Genomic DNA, 14,214 nt, shown 5'->3' on the forward strand with positions numbered 1-14,214 from the left:
CTTTCTAATATAAATTACTATTTTCCTTTCATCTGCATTTTTCAAGAGCACTTGAGAAATTTCCTTTATTTTCCGGTGAAATTGTATGTGAGAATTGAAAGGTGGATGAGGAACTGGTAAAAGTCTGTAGAGAAGGTTTTGAAATAATTTGGGAAGAGTATTTGAGCAATTTACTGACCAATATTCTGAGTACAGGTTGTCTATGTGGAATTTAGTCTGTACAGTTTCTTTGGCATACCACAACTAGTTGTTGCTAGCAGGGCCGCCCAGAGGATTCAGGGGGCCTGGGGCAAAGCAATTTAGGGGGCCCCTTCCATAAAAAAAGTTGCAATACTATAGAATACTATATTTTCGTGGGGGCCCCTGCGGGGCCCAGGGCCTGGGGCAAATTGCCCCACTTGCCCTGCCCTCCCCCCCGGGCGGCCCTGGTTGCTAGTACTGAAGTAAGCAAAGATAAGAATGATATCTATGATGAAGGTAAAGAGCATTAATTAAAAAGATTATAACAGGGTTCCAAAAAGTGTTAAATTCATGGAGGATAGGTCCATCAATGGCTATTAGCCAGGATGGGCAGGGATGGTGTCCCTAGCCTCTGTTTGCCAGAAGCTGGGAATGAGCGACGGGATGGATCACTAGATGATTACTGAACAATAGAACCCTGATTGTTGTGATCAACCAGCTATATGAACCATTTTTATTCCTTGATTAATAAATACTTGTCTATGTACTTGAGCAATGAGCAGAGGTCATGCACTCAGCATGTGGAAATATTGACCTTCCTATGCTCTGGTGAAAGCACCATAGTATCAGATGTGTCATGCCTTGGAGGGGTGGTGTATAAGTACCCCTGTCTTCTTAAGTGTCCTTTCTCACAGTTAAGAACTATAAGTGAACTGTGCTCATTGGTTTTTTTTTTTTTTTTTTTTTTAAAGAGTTAGTTGAAAGTCAGACAGAGGTGAAACAGCAAATAACTCTTTGCATTTGTTATGTACACTTGTTGAATGATTATTACATTAACTTATGATCTGTACCTACTGTAATTTTGAATGTTTGAATTATGAATGTTTCAATTTTATGGTCTGCTCAATTCCAAATTAGTTCATGAACTGTAGTCTTCCATTTCTTCTTTTAAAATAAATTGTGTGGCCATCACAATTGTAATAGCATTAGTTTATAGTTCTCAGTCTTAACCCAAAGAGCAGCTGCATTTTCTAAACTGCAAGTTGATTGAATTCTTAGGAGGATGTACAGTGTATTTGCCATCTGTAAGAGTTAATACAGGAAGTTCAGGCGACCATTTAAACTCTTGATTTGTGAAGAGAGGTAAGATTGCTCGAGGACACTGCCAGTGAAGAAGAGTTTGCAAGGCACTGTACATTGTTTAGGGTACCATTCACATGTTCATAGTCCTCCTGCAGCTTCCTTTTAGAAATTTATTGTGGTATTTAAAAATCAGCTTAAAAATTCCTAATAATGTGATTTAAAAAAAACTCTACCAACCTTAGTTAGGAAGGATTCTCATCTTTCAGCTATGGAAAGGAGTTTTACATACTGCCCACGTAGTGAAAAGCTTGGTTCAGACTATATTTGCAGTACCAGACATTCCTTTTTCTGCCTCATGGTGGGATGTTATCACTGATGAAACACTGCTAGTGTCATGGATTATTTTCCCTCTTGCAAAGCTGCTCATAGAACCTGGTTCTGCAGTTCTTCCTTGAATAGTTCCAATTCAAATCAGTGGGAGGTCTGCCTGTGGAAGGACTTAGCCAGTTAGGATTGTGAAAGAAAGGAGATGCCATAAGGTTGTTTATTGTATGTGAAATATTTTAACTCAATATCATAATTATCAATTTTTTCCCACTCCCAGAGTGAATTTTTTGTTTGGTTTGGTATTTATTTAGAAAAGTTTGGGAGGTGACAGTTGATAAAATATGGTGAAGTATCTGATACCTTTTGTGCTGAAGGCCCCCGATCCTGCAAAGGCTTACTCATGCAGCATGTACGACTTTCAGCATGTGATCAGGCTTGCTGAACTCATTGAGGCTACTCATGTGCTGCAGTTAAGCATATGAGTAAGCTTTGCAGGAAAAACAACAAGAAGTCTTGTGGCACCTTAAAGACTAACAGATTTATTTGGGCATAAGCTTTCGTGGGTAAAAACCTCACTTCTTCAGATGGTTTTTACGCATGAAAGCTTATGCCCAAATAAATCTGTTAGTCTTTAAGGTGCCACCAGACTCGTTGTTTTTGTAGATAGAGACTAACACGGCTACCCCCTGATACTTTGCAGGAAAGGGGTCTAAAATTTGTCATGTGGCCACAATCCTGATAAAGCTTCCGTACATTCTAAACTTTACATACTGTGAGTAGCCCATCAATTTCAATGGGACTACTCACAGTGAGGAAAATGTAAGCATGTAAGAAATCTTAGCATATGCAAGGCCTTAATCAAAAATTACAATTAGAGGATATAAGAATTTGAGTAAACTTCAGTTTTATATAAACATCTTTTACATCAATTTCTATTTTATATAAAAGTTCTTTCTAGTTTAAGTAAAATTATGTATTGAGTTGGTTTAGTTATACCTTTGACTCCATAACACAGTGGTTTAGCAAATGGTATTTGACATATTTACAGTTTTCAAATTTTGTCAGTTGTAATGTTGCTAATGAGCAACTACTGCATATGTGTTTGGCTTTTTTTAAAGAAGTTTGTAAATCCTTTACTAAAGTAGACCTTATATTTTATTATTTCAGTTGTTCATGGTGGACAACGGAGCAGATGACTGGAGAATAGCCATGACTTACGAGCGTATTTTCTTCATCTGCTTGGAAATACTGGTGTGTGCTATACATCCCATACCTGGGAACTATACATTCACATGGACAGCCCGGCTTGCCTTCTCCTATGCTCCATCCACAACAACAGCTGATGTGGATATTATTTTATCTATACCAATGTTCTTAAGACTATATCTTATTGCCAGAGTTATGCTTTTGCATAGCAAACTTTTCACAGATGCCTCATCTAGAAGCATTGGAGCACTAAATAAGATAAACTTCAATACACGTTTTGTTATGAAGACTTTAATGACAATATGTCCGGGAACTGTATTGTTGGTTTTTAGTATCTCATTATGGATAATTGCTGCATGGACTGTCCGAGCTTGTGAAAGGTAAGTTTCTTTTTCCTTTTATATATATTTGAGAAATGTAAATGTCTTACAAAGTGTTTTTCTTCTAATCTCTTGGATATTATCTCATTCTCTTATGTTGAGGAGTGAGGCTTCCAGTACCTGGATGCCAGGGCCGGCTCCAGGCACCAGCCAACCAAGCACGTACTTGGGGCGGCACCTTGTAAGGGGCGGCCAATCTTGGGGTGGGGGGGCGGCGCTTGGGTTTTTTTGTTGTTGTTGTTTTGGGTTCAGCGGGGCGGCGCGGGGGGGTTGTTTTTGGTTCAGCGGGGCGGCGCTCGGGGAGGGGGTTGTTTTTGGTTCGGCAGGGTGTTTTTTTTTTTTTTTTGCTTGCGGCTGCAAAAAAGTTAGAACCAGCCCTGCTGGGGGCATGTTGATTGTTAGCTGTATTGTGCTTTTTGTATCATGGCTCTCTGGAATACTTTATCTCTTGACCTCAAAGGCCTTTGAAAGGGATGTTTAAATTGTCAGAGATTTCTCCCATAGCATTGTGATGTGAGTTTTTTTACTTCATTCTAATTTTATCTGAGTGCTTTATTATGAGTAGCCTAGAACATTAAAGTGGATAGTGGAACATGAGTGCCATAAACATTACTTTTAATAATAGTCTTTAAATTTCTGTATTAATATTAGGTCTCAGTCATTTTAGCTTATGGCTTACTACAGTTATTGACAATGGTGTAAATAAATCAGTAATCGGAAAAGCCAGTAAAAAGTTGATTCCAAAAACTCTCATAATTCTAGTGCCCTTTAGCGAAAATGAAAAATCAAAGGTGTAATCCCAATATATTCTATTGACAGAGATCTTTTTATTTTGGTTAGGTTGAATGCATATCGTTTATACACCTCTACCCTGATATAACGCTGTCCTCGGGAGCCAAAAAATCTTACTGCGTTATAGGTGAAACCGTGTTATATCAAACTTGCTTTGATCCGCCGGAGTGCGCAGCCCTGCCCCCCCCCCCCGGAGCGCTGCTTTACCGTGTTATATCCGAATTCGTATTATATCGGATCGCGTTATATTGGGGTAGAGGTGTATTTACAAATACTTGATTTACTTTGGTAGAAATACAAATATAACAATAGAGGAAAGAGGTAGGAGTTATAGTGGTTGACACTTTTTTCTGAAGTCCAGAAAAAGTGCACTTGATAGCTTGATATTTTGTTAACTTATGTTTCAAGCTTCAGCAACCAATGGACGTTGAACAGGCACAGAACAAATCAGTATCAGTAGTGACACCATCAAATCTGATTTCTCAAAAATACCACTTACAAAAAGAAATGAGCAGGGTAACTTCTGACTACTGTGGACTCGAGTGAGTGACTGAGAACAGGTAGAACAGGACCATTTGATTGAAACAGTTAGGAAGAATCTCTGAAAGATTTGATATCTGATGTGGTTCTCAGGCCCTACACTGAAATACCCTCAATTACTCATGGTGGAATACCTTCTTCAAAATATTTCCAAGATTTCCACTATCAATTGGTGATCACTCTGTAGCCCTTTGCCTATATGCCCATTTTGAAAGCAATTTTGCAATTGCTTTCTGGCAGTCAATTGCTGTAGACATGTTGTTTTTGAAAGTTGCTTGTCACATCTCCACTCAGTTAGATAAGGGGAAAAGTGGCAAATTTTATAAACCGAATATGGAAGTTATCTTGTTATCACAGTCTTCCCTGTTTAAAAACCTCAGAACTGAAAAACAGTGGAATAAAGTGTGATATAGTATGTTCCTCTGGATTGTCAATGATCCAAGTGCTGTGGTGAAGATGTACAGTGTATAGCATGTGATGCCAGGAATAGTTCATCATCAGAGTATATTCTGAAACACCATGCTAAGGATCATATATCATATTATTTATTGACAGAGACAAGGTAGATGAGGTAATATCTTTTATTGGACCAACTTGGGTTGGTGGTATAGCTTTTGACCACTACAGAGCTTTTCTTCAGAAGACACTTGTACTTTCCACCAAGAGAAGATGGTCCAATAAAAGATATTACCTCACCTACCTTGTCTGTCTCAGTTCCTGGGTCCATTGTGGCTACAACACTACAAACGTTAGTTATTGTCTATCAAAATAGTCCCCTCAGCTGGGACAGGTATAACAAATTATTATTATGTTTTATTTATTAAGTCAGTTTCTCCTCCTGAATATGTTAACAATAAACTTCAAACATAATTAATTTTTCACCAATTTTGTCCTTTTTTTGGTCATATTGCCTCCAATTTCCCTTCAATTGGGACCCCTTCCAGTAGCTTCCCAAGAGGAGCTGAGCAGATTCAACTCTACTTAACACCATTGTTTTTGAATATACTGTAATTTAATTATTATTGAATCACTCTATTATTTGCTCTGTATTAAATGAATATTCAAAACAGACTATGATAAAGCCAGTTTCTGTCAAGAAGAAAAGTACTGAATGAGAACAGTGAGGTTCCTGAAAAGCACTTAAGCATGTGAATACTTTTGCTAATGTGATCTAGTTCCATTGCACTCAGACAAAACTGCAAATATATCATGACTGTGACTTGTCTTATTCTCTGCAAAACCAATGACAGAATTTGTGAATTTTTAATTTCATTTGCAGCTCTTGAATTCACTATAATGAATGGAGATACCAGGCGGGATCATTCACTGATTTTATTTATTTATTTATTTATTTATTTAAAAAAACACCAGATCAACATACAGTAGTCCTAGGGTTAACTTTATACTTGGTGTAACTGCACTTCCTTCAGTAGAGTTAAATGAGAGATTAGTTTGGCTCCTTATTGTTAGTAATTATGAATTTTAAAAGCTCTGGCCTAATGCACGGGGAATTGGATACTCATTTCCTATCATTAATGGGAGTTGCATGGCCAATTTCCTGCACATTACACTTCGTATTTCTCCTGGAGGGATTATGCTTCATAGAAGAACTGCACTGAATCGGTGTCACTGGCCTAGTTACTAATTAGTCACATTTAAAAAATTGTGGCTCCTCACTCTGTAATGAAGTACGGTAAGAAAGTGCCACAGGCACAGAATGCTAAAAGGTGTGTCTATTTTTAAACCAACGTCATCTTCTTGTATATATTCATAGTTATAATAGTAGTTAGAGATGGAAAAGACAATTTAGATCATTGAGTCCATTCTGAGGTTAGTGCAGTTATAATCCCCAGATAGAGGATGGATCTGAAACCGTATTTAATGGGCTTGATTCACTCCCTAGCAAAAATTTACACAGATAACCACATGTTTCATTTACTTACGTTGATTTTTCCATCATAAGTAGAGAGAACCTTTATTCTAGTAGGTTGTTTTAAGTGTGTCAGAAAATAAACATTACAATTAGAAAGAATTTATAGTTTTACTTGGCATTATACATGGCAGTCTAACATTTTAATTGTTTTTTTGGGGGGGACAGGACAGATTCTTATTCAGCAGAAATTAAAACTCTGTCAGGATTTTGATTTATTTTCCTGATGAGAGATAATGAAATAAAGAAAAAGTAACTTCTGTTCCACAAATATCACTAATTCTCCTACAGACACAGTGGTCGATAAAGTGCTATAGCAAGTTGTTTTAGTGTTTCTGTGACTGTATATCTTCATATCAATTTGCCTGACTATTCCAGTTAGTGCAAAATAGTGTGAATGGAGACAGGACTCACCAAAAAATTAATAAAAATCATGGAATGCATATTAGACTTTATCATCCCATTCCAAAGCACTCATGAAGGTTTATGCATAGCCAGGAATAGCTAATGGCAAACAGAAAAGGCATAACAGATTTTCATGTAAGTGCTGTAAAATCCTTAGTACTCATGTTAACAACAGAAGCAGCAGCTGAATGACTGCCTAGTAACCAGTCCTATTTGGTTTAAACTATTTGGCCAATCGGTTGTCCCATTGGGACTCTGGAGACTGTCACATCATAGACCTCATGGAAATGTGATGGATAGGTTTGAGTGGGAATATTCATGGTTGGGAAGGAAACCTCTGTCTCTAGATTAGTCATTGCTTTGACTATCCTTTGGCTTGACTTAGTCTAAACACTTTTTGAGCAGGAACTGTGTCTTCCTCAATGTTTTGTATGGCACTGAGCATAGTGTCAGCTCTCAGCAAATTAACAATAGTGGGTGGCATCCTTTGTGTTGGTGTGTGCATGAGACATTTTACAGGATGCAGCTTAAGGTCATCCTTGAGGGCATTAGGTATGAATGAAAATGAGAGCAGGCAGGTAATGTGTACTGAGTGTAGGCAGTCTAGCAACGTTCCAGGATAATCTGGCAAAAGAAACATAGAAGATGAGCATGGTGGAGGTATTCAAGTCTTTGCCATACATGCAGCCCTGGAAACCTGACTGATTGCTTGTGGTTTCTAGGGCTGCAAATGTGGCATAGTGTTGAATACCTACACCTCACCAGCAGGTATCAGTTTGATGCACAGCTGTCTGTCATGAATGTGCTCCCTAAAATATATCTTAGTTTTATCTGGCCCAACCCAAGAAATGCTTAATTTTTCATTTGTCTTTTTGAGACATGTGACTCTTAATCTACAACACTCATGAATGCCTTTGCTTACAGGGTCCATTATTCAAGTGTGACACTAATAGTTTTTTACTGTCTCCATCATAGTGATCTTTCAATTGTTGCTGAAATGGCTCTTCATTCCGGCAGGCAGTCAGTTACAAAAGGTGAAATATAAATATCTTCTACCTCCACAAAAAAGTTAGAAACACATTAAATTTTTAGTATTTTATAATTGAAAAATGGCTTGGCAAATTTGCTTCAAACTTAAAAAAATTTAAATTAAAAACCCCTTTATTTCACGCTGAAAAGAGATTATTTTTCCCGGCACAAGGAGGATCAAAAAGAGAGCTTAAAATGGAATGCTGGTTGCAGCCGTAACTATAATATTCTATGCATATATTCCAGCACGTCTCTGTAAAAAGATTCTGAGCCAAATTCTGCCCTCATTTACACTGCTGTATGTCCAGAGTAGCTCCATTCCCTTCATTGGAGTTTCTCTGAATTAACAGCAGTTTAACTGAGAGCAGAATTGGGTCCACTACATTTTTCTTACAAATGACATTGGCACCTTGTTTGCTTTTGTGTGTCTCTCTTTTGACTTTTTTGACTGTGAAGCCATTTCAGACAAAGAAGCTTATGTCATCATTTTTCTCATTCAGATTCTGTTCTGTCCTGTTCTGTCCTTGATTTAACTCAAATATTTGTTTGCTCTCTTTTTGTGTTCAGTTGGACTTCCTCTGTACTTGCTGTACATTCTTTCATTTTTCTACAAATACATGAACTTCTGTGTACCTTATTTTCTGGAAATCAGATGTCATCTCAAAGGTTTCTACAGGAAACTTAGAAATCGTAAGTGTGAGGCAAATTCTGGAAATCTAAGAATCCCTTTTTTCATACTGACAACTCAGACATGTCAAGCCTCTAAACTCTCATTGAAAATGAAAAGTTATTTAGATATCTAATTTCCTCATGACTTGTGCCCAATATCGTTTGCTGGTGTGAGAGGGAAATGTGTCCTAAAGTATTCATATAAAGCAGAATGCCACATTAGGCAGTAATGTGTACTACCAAAACTAATATCATAGGGTAAACTGAGTAGACCCCTGTTTTCTGCATGGGCTATCTATCTATTTTTAAAGACTTTAATATAGATGTTTACCAGAGAGATTGAAGTTACGTGAATTACAGTAGCTCCCAGATGCCTTAATCAGGATTGGGGCCCCATTATATTTATAATCCTCCGGACATATATGCAGTAAAATCTATTCCCTGCCCTGCAGATCTTGCAGTCTAGTTGATAGTGATGTTAAGATCTGGCCTCCACCTCCCTTTCTGCACAGTTTCTCACAAGTTTCATCCAAATCTTCCTCCTCCCCTCAGATTGCCTTTCCTTCTCCTCCTATATCTCTCCTCCTTCTTTCCTGTCACAGAGGCAGAAGTTTCTTTGCTGCTCTCCTCCTCTAATCACCCATTTGCCTCAGTGACTCCAACCCAACTCTGTCTTACACCCACTCTTATCTCATCCGTCTCTTTACTCTTCTCCTTAACCTCTCATTCTTCTCTAGCTCTTTCCCTTCACAATACAAACATGCTTTAGTCTCTCCCATCTTAAAACAAATCCACTCTTTGCCCCTCTTGTCTTTCTCCTCTTGTCTCTCTCGAACTATTACCCTTTCTCCCTTTTCCCTTTAATGTCTACGGGTATGTCTTCAGTACTGGCTGGATCGGCGGGCAGCGATCGATCCAGTGGGGATCGATTTATCGCGTCTAGTCTAGATGCAATACATCGATCCCCGAGCGCTCTCCCGTCGACTCCTGTACTCCACCAGGCCAAGAGGCACAGGCAGAGTCGACGGGGGAGCGTCAGTAGTTGACTCACCGTAGTGAAGACACCGCGGAAAGTAGATCTAAATACGTCGACTTCAGGCCTGGGTTCTCCTACTGGCCACTGGGGAAGTGGCATCATCAGGGCACCACAGAAGAAGACTGCCTGAGACTGTTTGCATAGAAAGACTTTGGGGTAACCCTGGAAGTGGGAAACACGGATGGTGATCCGGCTTGAGAGCTGTCATGAAGAGGACACTATGGTTCTTGGAGTGAGGCAGGTCTGTAGGATGTGAGGATAATGAGAAAGGCACCAGCTCAGTGGTTTGAGCATTAGCCTGCTAAACCCAGGGTTGTGAGTTCAGTCCTTGAGGGGGCCATTTTGGGAACTGGGGTAAAAATCTGTCTGGGGTTTGGTCCCGTTTTGAGCAGCGGGTTGGACTAGATGACCTCCTGAGGTCCCTTCCAACCCTAATAAATAATAATATTCTATGAAATCTAAGAGGATGCACAAACTGGCAAAGCTAATCCCCAGGTTGGCCAACAGGAAGTGTCACTGTGGTGAACAGCCCATGTGACAGCATGTCTATACTGACAAATCACAGATCTACCTGTTTATTCCAGACCTGTGTCCTTCTGTCCAAACTGAAATCCCAGCCTGTCTAAGTGATATATTATTATGGATGACTATCCATCAGCCCAGGCTCAGCAAATTGCAATCTTTCCCCCCTCATATCAGTTCAGAATGCTGCTGCAAAGATCATTTCCCTACCCTTCCCCTTTGACCACCCTACCCCTCACTTTGCAAACTTCCACTGGCTTCCTCTTCTTTATTGCATCAAACACGAGTTACTTGTCTTCACTTTCAAAGCCCTTTATGATCTTTTCCCACCCTATCTATAATCTCTCATTCAGTATCCAGAGATAGACTCCCACCTCCAATCTTCCCATGATGCCAGCCTCCATTGCCCACTTGTTGAATTTTCAAACAAGCACCTGCACTCTTTCTCCCGATGCTGCCTCTCGTGCTTGGGAGCAGCTCCCTGTAAATATCTGCAAAGCTCCCTCCTTATGTGTCTTCAAATCCCACCTCAAAACTGTGCTCTGTGGAGATGTCTTCAAAAAAATTGACAGTGGTCAGGCTGCTGGTGATCTGAGGCCACTGCCTATCATGCTGACCAATATGGTCATTATTTCCCTGGACTCCCTTTTTGGTCTGTCGGTATCCATCCGTTGTCTTATACTTGGATTATAAACTCTTTGAGGTAGGGACCTTCTTCTTGTTCTGTTTGTACAGACCCTAGCACAATGGGATCCTGATCCATGAATATGGCTCCTAGGTGCTACAGTAATACAAATAATGCTGCTGCAACCACTACTGGTGGTGGTGATAGCTCAGTGGTTTGAGCATTGGCCTGCTAAACCCAGGGTTGTGAGTTCAATCCTTGAGGGGGCCATTTAGGGATCTGGGGCACACACACACACACACCAAAAAAAAAAAAAAAAAAACCTGTTAAGGACAGTACTTGATCCTGCCTAGTGAAGGCAGGGGACTAGACTCAATGACCTTTCAAGGTCCCTTCCAGCTCTATGAGATAGGTATATTACTAATAATAAGCCAAGTTTTTCATTTTTTCAGCTAACCTGTCTAAACAATGTCAAAAAGAATATGAAAGAAATTGTTCTCTTATTTTTATCACCTGGATCACCTGGATCGATTGGTCTTCAGCTGTCGTTAAGACTGCGCCGATCACAACACATCCGCCATTCTTCTCGTATTCTTGCCTTTCTTCTCCATGTTTGTCCGAAACGTTTAACAATGTCATCTTCCCATCTTCTTGGAGGCCGACCAGGTGGTCTTTTCTGTTCTCGCGGGTACCACTCAGTAATGATTGTGGTCCACCTACTGTCCGTGAACCGTGCTATGTGGCCCGCCCATCGTATCTTATTATATCTGCTTTCCATGATAATATCTTTCACACCATTGCGTTCTCTAATCATTTCATTTGGGATACGATCCAGAAGGGAAATTCCCAACATAGCTCCCATACCGACAGCCACTGTTCTTCTCTCTTCGTCTTATTTTTATCATCACTGTCCATTCAGTGCAGAATCTCTTATTTCCTTTTGGTTTGATTGAAATTGAAACACATTACTTGTGATCAGGTTTCTTCAATGGTTGTAAAAGTAATCATAAAATATTCATTACAACAGTGATCAAACGTGCCCTATTATCACCTTGATTTATGACTCTGTTCCAATGCTATGAATGATCAAATATTTTTCTTTTCATTCCAACTTTAGTTTTGGATGTTGCAGAGTGAATGTTAATTACTGTAAGTGTAAGTTGTTGTACTTTTAAAATATTTACACTTCAAGGGGCTAAAAATAGATGTAACCATTTATGTAACTGTCCTTTCCATTTGTGAAAGTTACCAGTAGGCACTAACAATATTGTTTTACAAAACAACAATACAAACGTAAGGGGTGTTATCACTGAAGCTCTACCCTTGTATGGTATACACAACCTGTTTGGGGGCAGATAAATCCTGGAAGGCCCATACCCAACACAGTGTAGCTGATCCAGGGAAGAAACTGACCTTCAGTGTAATGCTAAAGGAAAATAACTATGTACCATGTTGTTGCACAGCCTGAAGGGGGAAGAATTCATGTACCTTTAGTGGAGGCAATGGAGATGCACCAGTTCATACTAATGGTGAATTTGACTCCACTCTCTTAGATTCTTCCCTTGATTATTTTCTGGAGCGATGATGGTTGTGGTTTTTGCCAGAACTTTGTGGAATATGAATTAGAACACTTTGCACTGACATGTTCTTCTGTTAGCCTTGATTTATGGAATTACTTTCACTATAATGGAAGATCACAAAGAAAGGAGTAATGTGTCAGTGAGTAACATTCTCTCTTTACAAAATCTCAGGGAAAGGTGTTAGTGAACCAGGGCAATGTCAGCCTTTAACCAATCCAAAAAATGGCATATCCAACATAGCGGCTACCTAAAAAAAATTTTTTTTCTTTCTTTAATATTTAAGTGCAGGAGATTTTATAACTGGTTAAAATAATGTCTCTGTTTTTATTTTTTAGTTTAATCCAACTAAAGCTGGAAAATCTTTTGGGGCCTGAATCTCCTTTTACTTGCACTGTTTTTATGCTTGTGTAACTGTATTGATTTTATTGACATTACTCCTGATTAGAGCTGTGCAAAACTTGTCTGATTTTTTCTTTCTTTCTGAAAAATGCAGATGCAAGCTAGCTGAAACATTTTTGTGAATTTGTGTCAATTTTCAAGCAAATTGTACTAACCACTGGGCTATGGGGTATTCTGCAGTAAATCACTCTCAATATCTCCTACTGAAGTTGTTCTACTTTGCATGAAGTACTTCAATATTTATTGGGCCAGACTGAGTGAGAATGACTCTATGGCTTGGTGGCATGGGCACTCACCTGAGGGTGTGTATAGGAAAGTAGGGGACCTGGATTCTAATTCCTGCTCTAATGAATATTAATTCATTATTTGAAATGGAATAACTTCAGCAGGAGAGATTGTGAGAGCAGCCATAGAATATGCTCTGGCCCAGTGGCTAGGGTATTTTCCTGGGATATAAGAGATGTAGGTTCAAATCCCTTTTCCACTCCAGGCCAAGGAGGGACTTGAACCCATAGCCTAGGTGAGTGCTTTAACTGCTGGGCTATCGAGCGTAAAGGGTGGCACTACTACAACAGTTTTGTAAATTTCATTTGCCTTTTTTTTTTGTTAAAGGTTTAAAAATGCCTGAAAGCAGAACACTGTGTTACCACCAAAACAATTCCCCCCCCTCCCAGCTTTTTGAATAGCAAAACAAACAAACAAAAAACACCAAACACTCCTCCCTCCCCACCTCCTTTTGGGTTGATTTAAAATTAAATCTTTTTTTTTATTATTGTTTGGAACTGATAGTAAACAGAAAAATCAGTTATTTCCACAGTTCTACTCCTAATTTCACTTGTATAAATTCATGTAGAATCAGGACCAAATCACCTAGAAGTTTCTGGGGCCTCAAAACAGCAGGTGAGCAAAATCACAAGTGCTTCATTATCAAACCACAAGAGTGTGAAACAGAGAAGTGCACAGTTGCTTTCAAGGACAAAAAAAGTCTGGTTTAATTTGGATTCTTCAAAACATGATATAGATGTTGACCTTCCTCCCATAGAAAGAAAGGTGGTCTGATACTGTTTTTTACAGGAAATTGTGTGTGTTCCTATAATATCCTTATTCAGTGTTCAAAGTCAACGTTATAATCTCCGAAGTCTGCTTTCAAACGAAGACAAATTTTAGTGTCAAAGCAGAATTTTTTTCCTTTGTAATGTATAACTTAAATTGTTTTGACTGCTTTTAAAGTGAAATATTCTTAATAGTGCAGCGTCTTGCCTCAGAAGGACTCTATCCTTGAGGAAAAACTGTAGAGTATACATGGTAAACTGATTTATGCTTCAGTACAATCTTTCACTTTTTTTTAATCTTTATTTTTTGTTGCCTCTTAATTTAGGAAAGAGTTTTACATTCAAATGGGGGGATCTTAGGCTTTACCATCTGTTTTCTCCTGCTACTTGACCTAGTTTGTAAGCTGCAAAAAAGAATATAACATTTGTAACATAGTAATCATTTCTGTGGTAGCAGAT

General features: G+C 38.9%; 1 protein-coding gene across 1 annotated transcript in view; it reads left to right on the forward strand.

Annotated features, from left to right (window-relative positions):
• The window catches only part of KCNN2 (potassium calcium-activated channel subfamily N member 2), a 92,058-nt gene that overhangs the window by 20,666 nt on the left and 57,178 nt on the right, over nucleotides 1–14,214 (forward strand). The window contains exon 4 of the mRNA XM_065406428.1: nucleotides 2,758–3,176. Within this exon, the coding sequence (XP_065262500.1) occupies nucleotides 2,758–3,176 (419 nt within the window). The remainder of the gene's footprint in view (nucleotides 1–2,757; nucleotides 3,177–14,214) is intronic.

The sequence above is a fragment of the Emys orbicularis genome, chromosome 6, assembly GCF_028017835.1.
Source record: "Emys orbicularis isolate rEmyOrb1 chromosome 6, rEmyOrb1.hap1, whole genome shotgun sequence".
In the NCBI taxonomy this organism is placed as follows: domain Eukaryota; kingdom Metazoa; phylum Chordata; order Testudines; family Emydidae; genus Emys; species Emys orbicularis.